Source organism: Scardinius erythrophthalmus, assembly GCF_964197995.2.
Source record: "Scardinius erythrophthalmus genome assembly, chromosome: 20".
NCBI classification, from domain to species: domain Eukaryota; kingdom Metazoa; phylum Chordata; class Actinopteri; order Cypriniformes; family Leuciscidae; genus Scardinius; species Scardinius erythrophthalmus.
The window spans coordinates 14551235-14574410 of record NC_138240.1 but is presented as its reverse complement, the minus strand read 5'-3'; the positions used below and the strand labels follow the sequence as shown (position 1 = coordinate 14574410).

Below are 23176 nucleotides of genomic sequence, written 5' to 3'. Positions count from 1 at the left end.
CAAATTTTATGGATCAAATCCCATGTGAATAATAACATCAGAGAGCAACCGTCTCATGCTAGTTACCTGGTTCTTGTCCAGCTCGCAGTTCTTGTATTCCTGCTCTCCTTGTTTTTGAAAAGTGATGATGATGAAGCCCACAAAGATGTTCATCATGAAGAAAGCAATGATGATGATGTAGATGATAAAGAATATGGAGATTCCCACACGATTATTGAACAAAGGGCCTGTGTCCACTGCATTAGAGTCTATGGCCCTATAGAGGATCCTGTTGAAAATGAGTGAAGGAAGGTTTTGTGAGGGTAACATGTTATTGACAGATGAAACAATATTTTAAGTGTATCTTCACATGAAGATCTTAATAGGATGAGATTTTTCGCACACTCACTCTGGCCAGCCCTCAAATGTGGAAATGGTAAAGAGAGCCAGCATGCCGTTCAGCACATTGTCAAAATTGAAGTCGTTGTTGACCCACAGGCGGTGATGGACCTCCGTGTCATGGAGAGAATTTTGCACATGCTTTAAAAATGTTCCCCTAAGAACAACCAAAAGCAAGAGACATGTTTAGATACTTATCAGCAGCAACATGAGGAGGAAAAAGCAAAGAAATGTGACTAAAAATACTCACTGACACTCCTCTGCTGTCTTTTTTAAGGGGTCCGTACAATAGAACAATTTCCCCTGAATAAAGATAAAACATTCAGCATTCAATAGCTTTCTTTCATTTCAAAACCCATTGTTTTATAGCACAATATGGAGGTTGTCTCACCTTGAAGAGCTGCACTCCTATGCAGGAGAACATGAAGTCCAAGAGCATGGTGACTAAGACGATATTACCAATGGTCTTTATAGCCACAAACATACACTGGACCACGTGCTGGAGAGGGGAATTTAAGTATATTTAGTGCCTAACATGATAATGCTTTTAAGATTGCTTAAGTACTAATGCAACCATTTAATATCAGCATTTAAAATGTCCTCAAAATTGTTTTGATGGCAGTTTTCCATATATAAATTCACAGACAAATGCCACGTCACAAATCAAAGCAGCTTTTTAGTTAGGATGCTGAACACATACACACCTTTAACCCTTTGGCTCTGTTGATGGCCCTTAGAGGTCTTAGTACCCTCAACACCCTGAGAATCTTCACCACTGAGATGGTACTAGACCTGCAATCCAGTAATGCAGTCCAATTATTGGTCTTGACTGAATATTAATTAAAAAAATTAAACCAGCAAACAATTTTACATATTTCACTCATTTGTTTATTAAAATACTACCAACAAAATTCACAATATCTTTCATTAACTACACGTTAACATGTGAAGTAAGTTGCTATATGTGTTTGATTCACTAAAAAGAAAGGTAACACTTTATTTTGATGGTCCCTTTTGAACATTCTGTTGACTATAAGTAACTTTGCAACTACATGTCAACTAACTCTCATTAGAGTATTAGTAGACTGTCTGCTTAATATCTGCTAACTCTTCATTGTGTTGGTCCTCCAACAGACTTTCTACTGACTATAAATAACTTTGTAACTACATGTCAACTTATTCTAACCCCAACCCTACCAGTCTACTCTACTAACACCCTAATGAGAGTTAGTAGACATGTAGGTGCACTGTTACTTATAGTCAACAGAATGTGTTAAAGGGACCATCAAAATAAAGTGAAACCAAAAGAAATGACTCATAAGAGTCATTCATTCAGGAATCAGTTAGACTACACTGGTCACACTGGATTTGCTACAAAGAATCAGCTAATAAAAGTAATTTGGCTGGGAATCGTTTTGAGTACATTGGTCATGCTAAGTGTTTTTGATTCACTAAAAAAACGATTAATAAGAGTAATGTGTTTCTGGTTAATTAAAAGCTACTGGCTCATATGAGTCATTCATTCCAGAAACATTTGGACCATGTTGGTAACGCTTGTTTTTTTGTTTTGTTTTTTTTTGTTCAGAAATTGGATGACACTGTATGCTGTGTATTTCTGATTAGTTAAAAAGAACTGGCTCATAAGAGTCATTCGTTCAGGAATCACACTACACTGGTCGTGCTGTATGTTTTTGATTCACCAAATAGAATCGGGTCATTTGAGTCATTCATTCACAAATTGGATTATACGGTTTGTACCATCCATCTCACTCTGTAGATTAATTAGGAGTGTTGCTAAATAGTAAAACAGCCACTAAATAAAAGTGCAGATAATGTTCATCAGAGCAAAAATGCATGTGTGTGAATGGTTAACTGATTTTTTATGCTTTATTTGACGGGCTGTCTTTGTAGTTTATATCCAATATTAATAATGTTCCTTGTTTGAAACAAAAAATGTCTTTGTCAAGGCGATGATAGCTGCTTTATCCAACAAAGAGTGGGGGTGATGCTTAAACAGCATAAAATATTATTGAACTTACTCCATGCCCATGGACAAGAGGGAAACACCCACAACAATGAGATCTAGAATGTTGAAGGAGTTTCGGCAGAAAGAGCCAGTATGCAGGAACGCTCCATAAACCGTCATCTAAAAATACACAGGTCAATTCTGAATTACATGTCAGGCAAACCACAAATCTGAAAGTTAAATAAAGTTGACAAGCATGTTACCTTCAGCACAATCTCAATGGTGAAGACAGTCGTGAAGACAATGTCTGCATAAGCCAAGACCTGTGAGATGAATGAATGAACGCAGATTTTTATGAATGGATAACTAAAAGTTCAGTCAAAGCAATACAGTAATCAAAATGTTGGTACCTTGTTTCGGAAAGAACGGGGGTCGATGGGGTCTTCAGCAGCCAGGGAGATACTGCTGAGGAGGATGAAGAGGAGGATGATGTTGGTGAAGGTGGTGTGGTTGATGATCCTGTGGCAAAGCTTCCGGAACCTTTCAACAGAGAGCATCAGTTACTAACCACTGACAGCAAATCACTAACACTTCATTTTGAGGCCATTTGTTAGGCACAGTTCAAGTATAGTCCTAAATTTAGTTTCTACATTGTTTTAAAAAACAGGGCATAAAGTCTAACTTGTTCTGTGGGCCAAAGATGAAAAAGGAGCTGGCCTCAGGCATGGGCACCACTGTCTCCTTGAGCTGCAAGTCGGCCATGGGTCTGGGTCTGGGGCTGATAGGGATCTCTGGTTCAACTTCCTCATCATCACCTGAGCAGGGGTGAAGGATTACAGCCCAGTCAACTCAAAAACATCACATACATTCACAGATCTATGTGTGTATCACTAAGATTTTGATTAGCACTGATGCTGTACATATCATTTAGTTTTGCACAGCTCAAGAACCACATGAAATAGCCAGCAGTGTGGTTTGAAATGTGCTCCATAAATGAGCTTGGAGGCTGGAGCTAATAATACATTTTACTTATAATAGATCAGCTATCTTACATGTTTAGAGATGTAGTGTGTGCGGTGTCAGCATTTTATGAAGTGCAGAGCCCTCCGATGTTATTTAAACCTTACCTGGAAAGTCTGCAGGAGGAAATGGGTCCTTCACTTCATTAACATTTGATTCAAACTCATCTATTTTGAGCTGGAGGCAAACACATAATGAAACTGGTTTAGGCATTTGAATTTGATGTGGCCGATTTAAGATCCAATGTGCTGTTGCATTTTGGATCATCTTGACAGTATAGCTAGAAGACCAACTAGTAAAGCATTGCAGAAGGTTTATGTAAAATAAGCAATGCTCTGAGAGGTGTCAAACATACCTTGGCTGTGGTGGACATTCCCTCAGCTTTCCTGGCCTCCATTAGTCTCTTAGCCACCAGGGCCTTCTCCTCCTCACTCTTCTCTGGCAATATTCTTAGTGATATTGTGAAATATTATTACAATTTAAAAGAACTGTTTTCTATTTTAATACACTTCAAAATGTAATTTATTTTGTGCATGCATTACTGTCAGTGTCGTCAGGGTCACATAGGGGTGTGCGATATCACGATTTTTGATCGTGGATGATTAAAATGTCTCCACAATCTGCTTTTGAAGAAATATTGTAGTATCTTGCTACAGTGTATTCTATCAGTTGCAGTTCTGGCGCCTCCGTCCCAACATACTGTACAATGTGACGTACATTCACATCACATGTTAACGCAGAGCTCACGGGATACTGCAATCCACAAAAGTTCATTATATGAAATGCTCTCAGACAGCAAATGCAATGAGTTTGCTTCCTTCTCTGAGAAAGTCAAAAATATCAGAAAGGCGATCAGCATATCCTCATGTGGCACTGAGGTAAGACAGATCAGAATACATCCTCAGAAAGTTACTATGTCTGATTTTGAAGAAATGAATGCTAAAATTTTGGAAGAAACAGTACAGTACCTTAAAACATCAACCTAAAGTCCCTTAAAAGGGCAGTTGTCAAGCCCCTCATGAAAAAGAGCAATCTGGATAGCAACATATTGAGCAATTACAGACCAATCTCAAATATTCCTTTCATAGGCAAGATCATTGAAAAATTATGAAAAAACAATTGTCTTCAATCAGCTGAACAACTTCCTAATCTCAAATGGATTCTTTGACAATTTTCAATCTGGTTTCCGACCACAGCACAGAGACAGCGCTCATAAAGATAATAAACGATATTCGGTTAAATAGTGATACAGGCAAAACATCAATTCTGGTACTACTCGACCTCAGTACTGCATTTGACACTGTCAATCATAACATACTTCTTGACAGGCTGGAAAACTGGGTCGGGCTTTCTGGGATAGCCCTAAAATGGTTCAGGTCATACTTAGATGGGAGAGGTTATTATGTGAGTATAGGTGATCATAAGTCTGAATGGACATCCATGACATGCGGAGTCCCTCAAGGCTCAATGCTTGCGCCACTCCTGTTCAACCTGTATATGCTCCCACTGAGCCAAATAATGAGAAATAACCAAGTTGCATACCACAGCTATGCAGACGACACACAGCTCTACTTAGCCCTATCGCCTAACGACTACAGCCCCATTGACTCCCTGTGCCAATGCATTGATGAAGTCAACAGTTGGATGTGCCAAAACTTTCTTCAGTTAAACAAAGACAAAACTGAAGTCATTGCGTTTGGAAACAAAATGAAGTTCTCAAGGTGAACGCATATACCTTCACTCTTAGGGGTCAAACAACTAAAAATCAAGTCAGGAATCTCGGTGCGATTCTGGAGTCAGACCTTAGTTTGAGTAGTCATGTCAAATGCAATAACTTAGACAAGACTTAGAAAAACTTGTTCATGCTTTCATCACCAGCAGGGTGGATTATTGTAATGGACTCCTCACTGGCCTTCCCAAAAAGTCAATAAGACAGTTGCAGCTCATACGCTGCTGCCAGGATTCTGAGCAGAACCAGAAAATATGAACATGTCACACCAGTCCTCAGGTCTTTACACTGACCAATCACTCACTGCTTTGCATTCTACATTTCGAATTGATTTTAAAGTATTTTGACTATATATAGAGTACATCAATCACTCAATGGCCTAGGACCTCAATACATTGCAGATATGCGCACTGAATAGAAACCTAACAGATCACTCAGATCATTAGGATCACATCAACTAGAAATACCAAGGGTTCACTCTAAGCATGGTGAGTCTGCTTTTAACTACTATGCCAGCCGCAACTGGAACCAGCTTCCAGAAGAGATCAGATGTGCTCATATTTGAATTGCCATAGTGTATGAAATGTGCTATATAAATAAACTTGCCTTCCCTAACCCTTGCCTATTTGCATGTGCTTTAAAGCCTTGCAAGTTAAACATTTGTCCGTGCCGCTTTACCATCACAGGAACAAATTACATTTTTACATCATATAAATATATTAAAATAGAAAACAGTTATTTTAATTTGTAATAATATTGTGACATTTAGTTTTGGGTTTTGTTTCATGTTCATGTTTCAATTGTATCTTGTCTAGTTTTGTTTGTGTAAAATCACTCACTGCTCTGATAACTTTAATAGTATCTTTAATAAGTATCAATGTGTAATTGATATATTGGTATGGTAAGTCTATGTAGTGTTTTATTTTTATATTTGTTCATTTAATTTCTTTCTTGAATGCTTTTGTTAAATATACCTACTGTAGCTGAGAAAATAAAGCACTGTTTATTTCATTTGTATATTATATGTTGTGTGTATGTAATGTGTATCTTTGTTCTTATCTTTTAATAACAAAGAAAATAATGACAAAGATTTTTATCTTCACCACTTTGGCCTAAATGTCTGTCATTCTTTTTTATTTTATATTTTGGCTTTGTTTTTAACATTGGGACATTAGTTTGGCTATAATGCTCAGTCACTTGCAAAATGTTAAAACCAACATGAAAATGAATCGTGATTTTCCTGAAAAAAATCGTGATATGATATTTTTGCCATATCGCCCACCCCTAGTGCCACATTATACTTCTGAAATCATTCTAATATGCTGATTTGGAATTGAAGATTTATTTGAAAATTAAATCTTTTATAACATTATAATTGTCTTTACTGTCTCTTTTGATCAATTTAATGCATCTTTGCTAAATGAAAGTATGAATTTCTTCAAAAAAACAGCCGACTGACTTCAAACTTTTGAACAGAAGTGAATGTTTAAATACTGTAGATTTTCTCTTACTTCATGAGTTTCCTTCGGGCTTTCTCCTCTGCTTTCTCTTTTTGTGCTGCTGTCAGACTCTCAGCCTCGGCTAGATTGTCCACTGCAATGGCCAAGAACACATTCAAGAGAACGACTGATCAACAGCTTGCTAAGGAACAGCCCAAACACCTTTATCACAACAACATAACATTACTGGATCTGAAACACTTCCCACTTAGTAGCAGAAACATTGGCAAATGTACAATTTATTTGAAGTGCTTTGCTATATTCTTTCACTGCATTTTACTGCATTTCCATTGATCATCTCCAAACACTACTGGTAAATGCATACCAGAGACACAAAAATAATGACATGCTTCAAAAGGATACAGTTTCCACAGAAATATAGAATTACGAAGTAAATGCTGACAAGTATTCCTGGGGATTGAGGTCCACCATGAGCCATGATTCCATTGTACATGATTGTGTCCCACTCCTCTCCAGTTAGGACCTGAACACAAAGGCCTACTTCACATAAACAGCTTCCGTAATCAGAGAACAATGTCAATAAAATAGCAGTTGGAGTACCTGGAACACACTGATGAGGGCCTGTGGGAAGTTGTCAAAGTTACTGCGCTGAACCACTCTGTCAGGGAAATTGAATTTCCCACCGAACACCTGCATACCCAGGAGGGCAAAGATGACGATGAAGAGGAAGAGGAGCAGGAGCAGGGAGGCGATGGATTTCACTGAGTTTAGAAGGGATGCCACTAAGTTATTAAGTGATGTCCAGTACCTAAAGATCAATGAGAGAAAACAGCAACCTTGGCGGAGGAAACAGGCATTTTGTGTATGGGAGGTCATTTATTGTAGAAAAAAATATTATTAATAATAATAATAATAACAATAATAATGTAGTAATTTTAACAGAAATAAAAATGCTACATTAAAAACAAATGAATGAATGAATAATAAAAAAAATTGAATTCATGAATTAACGTATGTTATATTTAACACAGCAATATGTATTATCACACAGTAAAATATTGTTACAATTATGTTTTATAAGTAAAAACAGTTCTTGTGATTTGTTGCAGGAAAATAAGTTAAGACGGGTAAGATTTGGAAATTAAGACAAATCAATTTTATAAATATTATTATATGGAAAATTTACTTAAAGTTTAATATTGTTTTCTATTAGTGTAGGTTTAAATAAGTGAACATACTTTGTTAGCTTGAATAAGCGTAGGAGTCGTATGCATCTCATCACAGAGATCCCCAGTGGTGTCATGATGCCTGACACCACCAGGAAGATCTCCAGTAGTCCAATCGTGACCACAAAGCAGTCAAATCGGTTGAAGATGGACATAAAGTAGGCTCTCAGACCAAACGCATACATCTTCATAACCATCTCAATCGTGAAACAGATGAGCAGGATTATATTTCCAGTGTCTGCAAACAGCAAAATTTATCAGCATATTAGACTTAGTATAGGCACTATATTCCCCAAATTATATATGAAGTTATTGGATGATTCTACTTTAAAGATTCCTTACAACAACCAACAAACTAAATAGGAGTTGGGAATTTATGTATTGCTTGATGGAACAGACCTTGAAAACTTGTTAAGCCCTCAGTCTGGTTATGATGCTCCGTCGCAATGACCAGAGTGTTGAGTAACACAACAAGGAGAACCCACCAGTAGAAGAATTTAGATTTCACCCAGCCATGACACTTCCTCCGTAAAACGATGTTCCAGTGGCGTGCAATACGGCTGTTGTTTTCACAGTGAGACCATGGAGAATCAGTCTTCAGTTGAATCATGATTAAAAATTTTCTTTTTGATTGTATACTCACTAGAAGTAGACCACCTTGTTGATCCCCTCAATCTGGTATAAACTATCTGTCTCTGAATTAGTGTCCTTTCTAAGAAGAAGAAGTGCTGGAGAGTAAATAGAAGTAGTAAGAAACTTTGATGATGCTGTTCTTGCGCTTTTAGACAAATATACATTGAAATTACCATTTGTATGATGATAAACAGACAGATAAGTGGACAGATAAACTGTATAGCACCATTACCCTCAGAATCTGCATCCATAACTTCAGCAAGAGTAATCCATTCCATGTATCCTTTCAGATCCTCATCCATTTGTTGTGTCTCTCGTAGCTTTTGGTACTCTCCTCGGGACCGTGACTTCTCCCTCTCCTTAGTAAACTCCCTGTAGAGAGAAAAAACTAATCTCAATTAGGCCATTTAGTGATGTAGTTGAATTTGCTGTAATGGCAGCATGGTCATGTGATATTATTGTATATGTCTTAAGTAGCTTAGATGAACCATTTAAGTTGATTAAATGTATCTGTGTCCCACAAACCATTTCAGTGAACTTATTTTGCCAGGTTTCATGATTCATTAGCCACTGAGTGTATTTGGATGGGGAAAAAAGTAGTCTACAATTGTTAAGTTCATCTCTAACTTCCAAAATTGCTGACTGAAATTTGAGCAGCTGGTATATAAACTGTTCATTAAAAACTTTACTTAAAAGACCTAATACCCGCTCAGTACTCCAAGGACGAGGTTGAGGATGAAGAAGGAGCCCAGCAGTATCAGAGTCAGGAAGAAGATCCAGGGCCAGTCATTCCCCATGGCATCATTAATCTGAAAGATCGAATCATCACAATATTTGATTTTGACAAACATGAGATGAGGATTTAGTGTTAGTTTTTAAGTTTAGTGTTTTAACATATAAGTTATGTTTTATATAGTTTAGTCATTTTAAATGATCGTAAATTGCGTTCCAGACAGACTTGTGCATTCGTGTTGGTGATTTTTCAGTGACTCCTTTTGCAGGTTACATCTTTCCATCAATAGGTGGCGATAATCAAAACGTTTCTAAAGTTCAATCAAAAAGGAGTGAGTAATCAAAACGATTCATTGAGAGATTAAATACTACATTTGTGTATTTCTTGGCTATGTGCCAAGGTTAAGGGGTCTTTCACACAGAACCCTGTTTTGCGTGCAGACCCCAGGTTAGTGGAATGGGGGAAAAAATGCTGGAGATGCATTTTTATGTCTTCAGCTGAACTTCTTTTAACTTGAGTTCTACTTTCTAGAACACTGTGTTAAGGCATCCTAAAAACGCAGCTCTCATTATCTACATGCTGAAATAGCAGTGAGAGGCAGCAGTCAAAGTCATTAAAGGGTTAGTTCACCCAAAAATTAAAACTATCCCATACTCGCCCTCAATCCATCCTAGGTGAATATGACTTTGTTCTTTTGAGTTTTATTAATAAAATATCCTGTGACTCCCGAGCTTTATAATGGGAGAGATTAGTACCTGATATTTTGAAGCTCCAAAAAGCACATCCATCCATCATAAAAGTAATCCATACTGCTCCAGGGGGTTAATAAAGGCCTTCTGAAGCGAAGCGATGCGTTTTTGTAAAAAAAAAAAAAAAAAAAAAAAAAAAAAAAAAAAAAAAAATATATATATATATATATATATATATATATATATATATATATATATATATATATATATATATATATATATATATATATATATATATATATATATATATATATATATATAAATATTTGAAAAATATATAAAGAAACCTACAATCACTGGCTTCCGGTAACAGCCGTACGCAAGTCGAATTCAGGCAGAAGAGTGACCTCTGACCCGACGGCCGACGCATGACGTAGGAAGTAGGAGTAGCGTAAGCTTAGGTGAGAGTAGACACCTCTCGATGTTCAAACAAATAGAACTGGGCAACAAACTCAAGCTCCTCCGACATTTGTCTTTAAAAATTCTCGTTTTTAGACTTCTAATTCATGACCCGTGTTTTGGTTTGCTCTATCCTCTGCGCTTTAGTGTTCATCAATATGTAATTCTTCAGGTCAGAGGTCACTCTTCCACCGGAACTAGACTTGCGTACGGTCGTTACTGGAAGCCAGTGATTGTAGTTTATAGTTATAAATATGGATATTTTTCCATTGCTTCACTTCAGAAGACCTTTATTAACCCCCTGGAGCCGTACGGATTACTTCAGGCCCGGCGCCACGAGGGGGCAAAAGGGGGCATTGCCCCCTCAGATCTGATTTGTGCCCCCTCAGTTTCATTTTTGTTTTTATGGTTACAAATGAAATGTTTAACCTTTTGAGCGGTACAGTTCCATATATGGGATTTTTTTTTTTTCAGTGCCCCTGAGAGTACGGTCCCACATATGGGATTTAGAATGTTCGGTTACGTGACATAACTGCCAGATTCAAACTGTGCTTTCGCGCGTTGGTTGGCGCTGAGCCAGAGTCGGACGCGCTCAGCGCTGTCATATATCACAACTATGCAGTGTTTTCAACCTCACAATCACAATGTTTATTTTAGGTTTCAGACATTTAAATACACATTAAGCACTAGTAAAACAATACATTTGGAGTTTGTAAAATACACACTGATGTCTGTGGAAGCAGCAATAACAATCTATTCAAATATAATTTTCCGACGTGTGTTATTCATATATCAGACAAACACAGTGGAAGTAACTATAAAGTAGTTTACTCTATTCTTCTATTCCACTTTCTTGCATGTATTTCGGGAGAAATTGATGACTCACAGGATTCTCAGAACTGCGGCGCAAAGAAACAGCCATCTCACGTTATTCACCTTATTTTTAACGGAAATTCGGACGCAGCCAGTTGACGGTATTTTGTGCGAGACTTCCGATCAGGCACTTCCGGTAACTGGCGCGCTGATCACTTTTCACCATATCGGTTAATTAAACAAGTGTTCCTAACAACTAACTCATCGTCATGGCTTCGGGGAAGACCGGGATTGTTTGTGCAGTTAGAGGTTGTCATAAACTGATACAAAAGAAAGGTTTACTTGGAGCAGGAGTGTTTTAATCATCGAAATCATTGACATTTTAATCAGGCGCCCTACGACCAGAGACACACTGGCTGCGTGGCGTTTCTGTTGCGTGGCGTTTTACATGTCTTTGCACACCAGAAACGTGTCTGACGCGGCACTGCTAGGTGACATATGATCCTCATTCATTGGTGATTATATTCGACATAATGGGGAGAGAGTTGTGGAAGGCCTTTAATGTTAAACATATATATAGCAGCAAAGACAACGTCGGCAGTATTGACGGCAAAACAGGCTACAGAATATTTCGTTCTGTATTGACAGGTGCAATATTAGAAAATCGATTTTTTTCATTGCATTTATATCTGCATTTGTCAAAACCTAAAATTTCAAACATCAAAATGTAATTTATTAATATGTATTCATGTAAAATTAAATACAAAGATCTTTTCCTATTCTATTTTGTCTGGAAACGCTTCCAAAACGCTTGCGTGTCGCGTGAAAAATAGGCGTCGATTCTATTTATAGCATGCACGCGTTTTCCGCGCCTGTGAGACGCGCATGTCACGCAGGCAGTGTGCACGTTCTAACCTGTTAACATGGGAGCCGAAATAAAAACGGACACGCAGTGTGTCGCCGGCCTGAGGAATCCCTTAGCCTGTGGTTAAAAGCTTTACATTTGAAGAAACCATCGAAACGACCGTATATGTTTGTTCTTTTCATTTCGTGAGCACCTATAGAAGACCACCCGATACCAGAAAAGTGGCTGGGCTATGAAGTCTCAATAAAAACCATGATAAAAACTCCAAGGAGAAACAAAATCATTATAGTAACCCCTGTATAAAATCTAGTGATCATGGCATAATGGCATGATCATGGCATTTATTTTGTATGATTTACAACTATTTATAGCCATCTACTTATTGCTATCCATCCTATGCTTTGGTTGCATTCTTATGGCATTATTAATACATTTGACATGACAAAATACCTCCATATTAGTCCAGCGTTGGCTCGACTATGTTTAGGGCGGGCCGGTGAAGGCGCCGGTGAAGTTTTGTCACTCTGCCAGCTAGATGCATGAGTGTTTTCAACCAGGTCCGGTACCCTAACTGAGTGAGGCGGGGCTTTAGTTCTTTGTAGTATTCATCTGCTACGGCATGTGTAACATTTTTCTATCAACTCTGCATAATCCTTCGCGATCGATATGTTATTTAGCCCAGGGAAGCGAGGAAACGGAAGTGCCGCACAAAAACCGGATATTGGAGCCATGTTTACTTCCGCGTTCGAAAATAAGGTGGATAACGTTAGATCAAGATCAAGATTATTTATAGAGGTTTTTAAATGACCAAACACACTCACATACACATTTTTGAGAATCGGAATATCGGATAGTTGATGACATGGTAAGCAAGTTTGTGAGTATTTTGAATAAAAAAGGGAAAAGGAAATAAAAGCGATATATCCGCGGTGTGTCACGTGACAAATATGACGCGTTGCCATGGAAACATTTAGGGGGAACGTTCTAAATTCTAAAATAACAGTCGCCTTGAAAAAACTCAGAGTCAGTTAGAATATTAAAATTAAGCGTGAAAGGGTTAATATATGCATAATAAATGACGCTGGCTTATCTTTTTTTACTAAGCAAGTTATCAGTGTGTATTGTTCATTGATGGTATAAAGTTAAGCCCCCTTAACAATTTCACATGCCCCCTCAGTCATTTCATTCTACAGCCGGGCCTGGATTACTTTTATGATGGATGGATGTATTCACTCCAATTATAAAGCTTGGAAGAGACAGGATATTTTTTATATAACTCCTAGGATGGCTTGAGGGTGAGTAAATTATGGGATACCGGTAATTTTCAACTCTTTAACAAACATGTTCACATGGTTTACTGTGTGAAATTCAATTCTGTTTTGACTTCGTTTGAAACTATTTCATTGGCGGAGCAAAAATAGTAACTGGTAAAAAAAAAAAAGTAACTGGGAATATTGTATCTAAAATGTACCCGATATTAATTTCTTGTGTACTTGTGTGTTGTATAAAACCAATATCAAAACCTAATGTTGGTCTGAATATCAGCATAATTTATAGGCTACTATATATGCCTATACTGATTGATATATAGTAGCCTATCAATAAAAATTGAACATCATCATAGAGTAATTTTATTATTGATTATTGTTTTTTTTATATATTAAAATAACTGAAAGATTGTCCTCTGGTCTCTCTACAGGATAATAATGAGGAGGACTATCATGCCCATAAATAATTACCCAGTAGAGCACATCAGTCCAGCTCTCCGTTGTGATACACTGAAAGACTGTGAGCATAGAAAAGCCAATGTTGTCAAAATTGGTGATGCCAAAGTTTGGACCAGGCCAACCTGCCCGACATTCAGTGCCATTGATGGTGCAGCGGCGCCCGTGTCCAGCCTGAGCACAGGGTGATGGCTTCTCATTCTCCCTGGTGGCAACAATGTCTGAAACAGAGGTTGAAAGCTTAGACAAATCTAAGTATTGCTTTGTCAATTCATTATGATTAGAATGAAGTATTTTCTTTTACATATTTAAAACTTGTTTTCAATTATGAGATGCACTTTAATATATGTTTAAAGATCAGTTATCAGTCTCCAAATAAAAAGACTCACTAGTGCCCTGGTAGTAACATGTCTTGTGCATTTTACACTTGAACAGCTCCAAACCCATAATGGCATAAATGGTGACCATGAAGAAGACTAGCAATGCAATGTGGAAGAGGGGCAACATGGACTTCAGAATAGAGCTCATCACCACCTGCAGGCCTGGATGACAACAAATACACTTTCAACACACCACCATTTTGGCAAAGACATTATATTCTAATCTTACATGATAGTTAACAGCATGAGTATAATAGCTTGTGTAAGCACTTACTTAACCTGCAATTTTCACTCAATAGTGACTCAGTTTGTTAAAAATATGATGTAAGTGTACTTATATATAATGTAATTATGATATTATGTTGTGAGTATATTTAGGATCTAGCTTTAAATTCCTATGTTGCCGTACTTGTGGTGCTATTGTGATGTTATTTTTTCAGAAAAGTCTTACTGGGAACTCCCGATACGAGCCGCAGAGGTCGCAAGACTCGAAACGCTCTAAGAGCCTTCATGTCAAACCCGCCTCCCTTCTCGTTGGGAACTCCTGCTATTGTGTTGATGGTGTCCACACAAAGTGTGAAGAGCCTGTGGAAGCAGTTTAAAAGGACTTTTACTTAATGAATATAAAACAATTAATAAAACAATTTTAGATTATATTGCATGGATTATTAATATGTCACAAACTCTACAAAAAGTTCAGGACAGTTTTGAGTGTGTGTGACTTCTGTGACAATTTTTGTGTGACTTATGGACATTCTGAAAGTTATCTTACCCCATGAACACAATAACAAAGTCTAATAAGTTCCAACAATTTCGTAAATAGGCTCCTTCATGGAACAGCAGCCCATACGCTACTATCTTTAGGAAGCACTCCAGAGTGAAAATGATCAGGAAGATGTACTCCAGACTTTCCTGCAAGGAAACAAACAGTGTTAAAGGAGGGATTAATGGGGTGTAAAAGATGATGTAGTAACAAATATTTTTTTTAAAAGGTTTTGTTTGTAATTTAATGGCAACTGTGATGGGTTTGGTCAATAAAAACTAAATCTGTCTCTACATATTAAAGTCAACATGAAATCAAAATTGACAGTTTTTTTTTTTTATGGAACACACCAGTGTTTATTATAAATGATTATCTGTGCACATCATTATTTTTTAAAATTCATGTTCCCTTGTAATCTTTAATCAAAATAACTTCCCCTCCATCTTGCAGCGACATTTCTTTTGTTCCCTGATGATGTGTTTACTGGCAAAAGGGCGGGACAACCTATCACTCATATGACATCACAGCAATAGACTGGTGCAGGAATGACATCCCTTTGTATGCCAACCGGCAGTTAGCATCACACTGGTTCCCTCAACAGAAACCCAATAGGGGATTTCCCTAGGCTTTTGGATTATCACAAAAAAACAAGCTCTATGATACTTACACGTTTTGTCCATCAAGATGGTTTTCTCAGATTAACACAACTTTTATGAATCTTGAAGCCTAAATGCAGACTATAAACAAACCATGGTCCCACAACTTCAACCTCATCACCACAAAGCTTCTTTCAACTCCTTCAGTTTTATCTAGCAACCGCCTTTTTCAAGACACGTAAAAGCTTAAAAAATCGCTTGTATTTTATGACGTAGAATAAAAAGAGTTCACCACAGACCTTATTTGTTATTTCAGCCATTTCTTAACCAAAAACCCATTAAAAAAACTCGATAACTTCAATGCTAAAATGCTAACTTGCTTCCTTGTTTTGGCCTACAAATTTAAGTCATTCCTGCACAACTATAGCAAACCACAACCATCCAGTCAATTCACGATGAAGAAAAAATCAGGTCCCACTACAATTTGTTCTTGTTCAAGAAGCCATTTCACTACTATATATGACACAGTATGGAAGAAAAGACTAGCGCAACTTCTGTTTCATGCTAACTTTAAGCTTTTACTCTTTGCTGACTCGGCATATTAAACTGGATTGGAAGAATATTAACATAAAAAAATTACAGCATAAACTACAGGACATCTTTTTTTACTTTCTGAAGGACATTTCATGGAAGTTTTGTTATTTCCACATCCTAAAATGTCTTTATATCTCAGAGGGGCTATTAGCAGCTAACTCACTGTCAACTTCATCGCATGGATGATTTGTTCAAAAAAACAAATGCAAAGTGGCTCTAAAACCCGAACCTTAACATTTGCCAAGTCAAACAACCTTCCTCAGATGTGCAGTGAGGATCTAATCTGTATGTTTACACAGCACACTGCCTCTCATTCTACACTAGCAGGTCATATCAAAATAATTCTGATCATGTCTGAGATCCACTCTCAGCTCCTCTTTCATGACTTACTATCTAAGGAATGGATGACCCACACCGACAGTAACCCCAGGGGAGTAAATAAGTGAGTGGGGCTCAGATTTGTGTAATCTGAAATGTAATAACACCCTGTGTTCTGAGAGAGGTGAATATGACTGCACACGCTAGTGGAAAGAGTGTGACCTACATACCGCCAATGAAGCTTGAGTCATAAGCTTGTGTAAAGAGGATTTATCATTCTTTTTAAGTGTTTATATAGCCAAAACCAAAAAGGTTACACATAGGAAATTAATTTTGGCACCTAGACTTTAAGTCAACAACAGCAAAGTTCTGTGGCCACATGGGGTAAATGATTTCATTATCTTGCAAGTCTGCTCTACAGTCATGTCAATAAAATCTAGATTAATGCGTCATGAAAATCCCCTACCATGATTTGAGTATATTTTTAAACACTACACTTGTACCTTTGGACATGCACATCTCAAACCAAAGACTAAATATAAAACCCACGACACAAAACAGCACCTGCTGCTAGCATGGTATATTTCCAGTTTTAAAACATGTTCTAAATTGCATTGTTGGTAGGCCTATATTAACTTAAACTTAGAAAGAGCTTATTTATATAAATCACACATAGGCTATTAATTCAAAGGAATCCAGTGCAAACCGGTGCAAACACCAACTGGGAGAAAACTTTAGCACACATGTATCAGTTTCAAAACACATGTACGTTAAAAGACCTGAATAGATCTGAGCAACACTTGATGTTGGAAATGGAAGTTTCTCAGATTATCTGGCAACACATGAGGCGTCTGAGGCACATATCCCTTTAATCCAGCCATAAAAAATGATATCATTTATTTGCAAAATGAGTTGATGTATCACTGCAAATTACTAGTAAATTGAATTAATCAGGGATTATTTGTTAAACCTGTATGTTCTCCTATGATACGTGTAATTTAAGAACATCTCACCAATGTTAGGTTAGTGTTGTTGGTGTCCTCTTCAGGCATAGGGAGAAACACAGCCAGAGCTACACAGTTAGCAAAGATAGTTAGCAGGATAATGATCTCAAAGGGTCTGATGGAGTCTGCTCAGGAAAACATTGGGTAAACATGGCACAAACTACCACTGGAAAATTGAAGTAAAGATTTTCACATTCAACTTTGTGATGAATAAGCAGGTCTTGCATACATTAGATTTAACCATAAATTAACAGTTGGCCAATGCTAAATACGCTAAGTTTTTAAATAAAAGAAAGGGATATTGGACAGTTATTTGGTCAGTAAGTAAATTGTAATCAAGGACTCACTCATCAGAATTTACATCAGAATAAACATTTGCTAGGACAGAATATGTAATAGGCTATAATAAATATACGATTAAAAAAACCTATTTAGGCTATATTTATGAAATAAAATAATTGTAAAAAATACATCCAGTATATATTACAAATTTATTTATCATGATAGAAATAGTTTCATGGCCAGTAAGAAGTATTTTTAAATTTTCTCAATTCTCTTGGCTTCAGAATTCAGAAATACTTACTAATCGTCTATTATTGCTGAGTTTAAACTGTACTCTACATGTAGCCTGTAACTGTAACTAACTGTAATTCTAAACAACAAAAACAAAACTAACTGTAATTATGTGTGCATTTCTGCCACTAGGGAGTGGAATCAGAATTTCCCTGCCAGCTCAGCATCATGTCCACTAGTGATCCTACACAACAGCTGTACACACAGCCAGAATATTATTAAACTGTATAAATACCCGTAGACAAATAGCTCCAAAATTACACCTCCTATTCACACTTCCATTTATATGCCTCTTGTGAACTAATCAAGTAAAAGTTTTCAGTTTGTAAAGCAAATATTTATTGTATGCTTATATTGCTGTTTTGTCTCCAAGGGTGATCTCAAAAGAGGAAGCAAAGAAGCCGCTTCCACTTTTTTGTTTTAATTGCAGCACAGCCGATTCTTGTTCTTGGCTGTAATTTAGGAACTTACAGTTATGAAAGAGACAGCATTCTTACAAATATCTGTATGTGCATTTAATCATATTTGCATATCCAAAATTGCCAATCTAAAACACTATGGCCTGGTTTCACTGACAAGGTTTAGACTAAGCTGTTATAAACGTGTCTTACAAAAATACATTACTGATCTGAATCTTGAGAGAAAACAGTGGCACTGACAGTGACATATTTTAAGATATCTCAGTGCAAGTTGCTTACAGTTAAACCAGCTCAAACATGCATTTTAGTCTGGGACTAGCTTAAACCTTTTCTGTGAAACCGGGGGTATGAAGCCGTGTTAAAACAAACAAAACTGTAGGCTAAATAGGGACAATTAACACTAGTTTAAAGTCTTATTAATAGTGTTTTGCTGACTGGCTGTAAATAGTCTGGGGTTTATCCTTATCATCTTCCAAGTTAAGGCCGGGAACTACTGTTTCCAATTGACCGTGTTGAGTCTGACACATAACAAAAGCTTAACACCTTTAGTTCACAACTGAGACAGAGATTTCAGCACCTTAAGAGACACTAAACCTGGGGATTACGAAAAACAACTGTGCCTCTTTTATTTTCTCCACCTCCCAAATCAAGATATATTTCATGGAGCAAATATCTCGCTATGGTTTTGTTGAACATTAAAACGCTGAGTAAGACAAAGCCGTAGCTGTGTGCTTTTTCTGGCATGCATGCTAAACCATCTCTCTGGGGGGCGGATGCCATTCTAATAAATGCCTATCTCAGCTTACGATTCAAGAACATAACTAGATGAACATCAAACCACAGTCCAAAGCTATATGGAAAGTTAGTTTGAAGGATACTTCCATTCCACAATGTTGATGCAGGTCTTGCGGAAAGGGTTTTTGAGCGTGAAGAAGAACAAGGAACGCGGAGGTCGAGGGTTTCCTCCGGTGGCCAGCATTTTCTTGATCTTCTCCCTCTGCTTTCTCTTCAGTTCTTCTTCATTCATGATGAACGAGGCCAAAGCTGCCACCCCACCATCACCACCGCCGCCACCTGACTCCATTTTGAATCTCCCAAATGTAAAATCTTCTTATTTTCCACAAAATGTGATGGAAATTCACTCAAAAACCTGAAATGAGATTCCTAGTTTAACAAATCCTTGATCTCCTTAAGTCCAGGTCAGATCTTCAGCATGGTCCTAAGCCTCATCCACCATCTCGCCCTCTCTGAGGAAGGCACAGTCTACCTTCTTAGCCCTGGCCCCTGCTGCAAACCAACACCAGACGAGGCGGCATCAGAGGGGCAGGGAACATTTAGGCACAGCTGGCCCCTTCTGAGGGATATATATAGACAGGCAGTCAGTGTCCATTCTTGGGGGTGCAGAGGCAGGTGGAGGAGGGGAAGGGCGGCCTTGGGGTGCAGCAGACGAAGAAACCAAAAAGAAAGAGAATGAAGGATCCATAAGAGAAATTCAGCTGCTTTTACAACAGATGAAATATGACATTAAAAAGGAGGAAATATGAATAGGGTTATTGAAATATGTCAGGCTTATTTACTAGGTGGTTTACTGTATGAAACAGCAGATGGGAATGTACAGGATCCAATGTTGGTGGTTTCCAACTAAATATATCTCACCACTGCATTTTAGCGTCAAACTTTGAGTTACACTCATGATGTGGCAATAGTAGGACTCAATTCTAAGTCTTTGTGAACTTGCTCAAGAAAATAACTGTACAAAGAAAGTTGACAATATTCTGTGTATTTAATATTTCAGTGCATTTTCACATAAGCAAGAATGTTCCAGCTGTAAAACAGCTACAAGTATTTTGGATACATACTGGAAATAAATTCTTGTAGCAACAAATACGATAGTCAAGCAAAGTCCTACAAATTCCTTCACATTTTTAGGTGCAAAATCAATATTATTGGATGTCTGTAAATCAGACTCTTCAACAAAAGTTCAATCATCTAAGAGGAAGCTTATGAGGATACCATTCAACAGTAACAACCACTCGAAACCTTATTTTCTTCAGTCTTACGAAGAGTATATACATCTTGAAATAAGGTTATTACAATGTGACTTTTTTTTAAAGATATATTCTTGAGGCATATATGCCATCATTAATGGTATTATCAAATGACAAAAGAAAATAATAAAAGAAAATCAATAATGGAAATCATTCAATACATTTTCTTGGCAACTCAAAGTGAAACTACAACAGTGCAATGACATTCCACCCATTCATATGTGCATCTTTATTAGATTGCAAACAGTTCCATATCAATGCTCCCAGATTACGCTATTTTTATTGCAATCTCATCCTTTGCTAAGTAATTCCAAAGCAAAGTAGTGGCAGCACTGATATATTCCAGTTATTGGGTGAGAAATGTAAAGGTGACCGCTGGAATGAGACTGGAGATGGCTGATTCCCATCATTTATGTTAACAGCAAGCTACTAAATGTTTTCACAGCCCCAGTTTGAAAGCTGAATACAATCAAGTCAGCCTTCGTACAATTAAAATAATAATAATAATACACAAGCATCAAGCCAACCAAAAAACATTGCCATAAAAGCTGAAATTGTAAGACAAACATGCGAATGTTGTCTCAGTCAGTGGTGCCCATTTTGTCCTTTTCCCCATCTGGAGTCTGAGGGCTTAGCTGAGCAGCTTGTGGCGATCAAACACAGTCTTTCGCTGCTCCTGGACCTGTTTCTTCCAGCGCTGCTGAGCTCCCTCTACCCTCTCCAGCACCGTGTTCCCACGACCATCCACATGCGGCCTCACGTCCTGTCGGGAGAAACAATGAGCACAATTAATATCTAAACCTAACAAAATGGTCAACAAAAATATGAACTATAGCACAAATATTTTACCCTTAATACCATTTACTTGTTAAATAGTAATACAATTACTTTATTGTTAGTTATGAAGTCAGTGAGTGAGGGACCAAAATCTGAAAAAACTTTTTTGTTCTGTAAATACACATTCAACAGAAAATGTGTCTTCATTTTTGTGAAGTGTATGTGAAAGACATGTATCTAAGCAATGTTGTGCTATTTAGAGAAATTGTTTCCCAATGTTATACCTAAAGATTTGTTTTGTTCACAAATATCTAATTTAGATTCCAAGTCAAATGTAATCTTTTCAAACCATAAATTAGGTCAAATAAGCACAGATTTGGACATACCTCAGAATCCTCCTCGTTGTGCAGTGGAATGGTGTACTGATCATGTTTGCGGATCAGAGGATCAACTAGAAGCAGGAACAGCATGTACAGCAGAAGAGCTCCAACCACTGACAAGTAGATGATAATGGTCACCTAGGAAATATACATACATATCAAAAGTAGGCAAGAAACGGAAGTTGCAATAGTATTTTCATTCCTTTTGTGATGTATATCCGAGTGAAACGGCTTCTTGAACAAGAACATTTGACTTGAATTTTTTCCTTCGGGAATTGATTGGATTGTTATGGTTAACTATTGCTGTGATGTCATGTGAGTGACAGGTTGTCCCGCCCTCACGCCAGTAAACACATCATCAGATAAGAGAAGTTGCTGCAAGTGGGAGGGGAAGTTATTTTGATTAAAGATTTTGAGGGCACATAAAAAAAATTAAAAAAAAATTATGTGCAAAGATAAATAATTTATAACAAACTGCAATGTTCCATAAAAAAAACGGTCAATTTTGATTTCATGCTGACTTTAATACGCTTAATACTACATTATAAAAGGCAAGAAAGCAGATTATAATAAACATATCTTTAATTTTAAGTAGGATTGATTGATTATTGGATGTTGCTCAATATACCTTGATGGTGTTGCTGCTTCGTTCTTCATACTTGCACTCACAGAGCAGACAGTAGGCCTCCACATCATGGCCAGGCACTGGCATGGGCTCCACTACATGCAGACAGTTACTACAAACCAATATATAAGAAATAAATAACTTGTATAAGACAGTTTATTCATCTATTTATAATTTCCTTTACAGACAACACAGGTCTATGCAGACTCTCACCAGTCTTTCTGGGTCACGTTTCTTTTGTAGATATGTCCACTGATGTTTCTGTAAGGTGGACAGATGCACTTGCAACGCACATCTTCAAAACTCTGTGTAAGGAACATATGAAGTGACATGTTTAGAGAATATTTAACATAAGTGGGAAAATATGAAAAGCATAAATTTAATGGACATGTGTTAGGGGAAAATTGTACCTTATCTGCGTGTGCAATTGATATCACGTCTATGAGAACAAGAAACAGCAGAACGAGTGCTGGTGCTCGAAGATTTTGAGCAATGCTGGATGACATGACGCCTGCACATAAACATCATTTACTTTATTTATTGTTTTACTGAAGGCAATTGCTTAAATTGAACTGGGACAATCAGTATTAAAGTAAACAAGGCTAGTCATCGGTTGAAATTCTTATTCATGTGGGACCTAAACAATATAATGTTACTCCTGTCCTAATCAATCTGTGTGTATTGAGTGGCTTATGCAGCATTTGTATAAAGCTGACAGACACCCGGGGACACAATTCCACAGTTTAGGCCTTTTCCCCTCTCTAATGTGTATTTAAAGAGAAAATACTATTAAATCTTAAAAAAATCAAATGTTTAAACTAAATGTTACATGCGCAACTGTAAACGTAAAAATAAATGCATATACGCACCTTTAATAATACATCAATGCCCATCAAATATATGTTGACTTTCTCCGGAAGTTGAGACTGTGTCACGTGATGATAGATGTCCCGCCTTCATGACCGGTGTAAGGCAAATTAAAAGACTTCACAACATGTTTTAAT

General features: G+C 37.3%; 2 protein-coding genes across 2 annotated transcripts in view; both read right to left on the bottom strand.

The window, feature by feature from the left end:
- Positions 1 to 19660, bottom strand: part of cacna1sb (calcium channel, voltage-dependent, L type, alpha 1S subunit, b) — a 30235-nt gene extending 10575 nt beyond the window's left edge. Inside the window, exons 1-25 of the mRNA XM_081348191.1 lie at positions 19221 to 19660; positions 17360 to 17465; positions 14848 to 14987; positions 14527 to 14660; positions 14085 to 14237; positions 13711 to 13916; positions 9118 to 9221; positions 8645 to 8784; positions 8423 to 8507; positions 8179 to 8339; positions 7792 to 8017; positions 7154 to 7361; positions 6956 to 7076; positions 6605 to 6719; positions 3720 to 3813; positions 3472 to 3541; positions 3027 to 3159; positions 2755 to 2884; positions 2608 to 2667; positions 2418 to 2524; positions 1083 to 1170; positions 770 to 877; positions 629 to 681; positions 389 to 535; positions 67 to 268 (exon numbers count right to left, since the gene is read on the bottom strand). Of these exons, the coding sequence (XP_081204317.1) occupies positions 67 to 268; positions 389 to 535; positions 629 to 681; positions 770 to 877; positions 1083 to 1170; positions 2418 to 2524; positions 2608 to 2667; positions 2755 to 2884; positions 3027 to 3159; positions 3472 to 3541; positions 3720 to 3813; positions 6605 to 6719; positions 6956 to 7076; positions 7154 to 7361; positions 7792 to 8017; positions 8179 to 8339; positions 8423 to 8507; positions 8645 to 8784; positions 9118 to 9221; positions 13711 to 13916; positions 14085 to 14237; positions 14527 to 14660; positions 14848 to 14987; positions 17360 to 17465; positions 19221 to 19426 (3297 nt within the window). The 5' untranslated portion in view covers positions 19427 to 19660. The remainder of the gene's footprint in view (positions 1 to 66; positions 269 to 388; positions 536 to 628; positions 682 to 769; positions 878 to 1082; positions 1171 to 2417; positions 2525 to 2607; positions 2668 to 2754; positions 2885 to 3026; positions 3160 to 3471; positions 3542 to 3719; positions 3814 to 6604; positions 6720 to 6955; positions 7077 to 7153; positions 7362 to 7791; positions 8018 to 8178; positions 8340 to 8422; positions 8508 to 8644; positions 8785 to 9117; positions 9222 to 13710; positions 13917 to 14084; positions 14238 to 14526; positions 14661 to 14847; positions 14988 to 17359; positions 17466 to 19220) is intronic.
- A 439-nt stretch (positions 19661 to 20099) lies between these two features.
- On the bottom strand, positions 20100 to 23175 carry tmem9 (transmembrane protein 9). Its single transcript, XM_081349216.1, has 6 exons — positions 23042 to 23175; positions 22583 to 22683; positions 22386 to 22477; positions 22176 to 22284; positions 21554 to 21685; positions 20100 to 21153 (listed from the first exon to the last, which is right to left on the bottom strand). Exons 2-6 carry the CDS (start codon positions 22676 to 22678, stop codon positions 21022 to 21024), a joined length of 561 nt encoding a protein of 186 aa, XP_081205342.1. The 5' UTR covers positions 22679 to 22683; positions 23042 to 23175; the 3' UTR covers positions 20100 to 21021.
- Between the last annotated feature and the right edge of the window lies 1 nt (position 23176).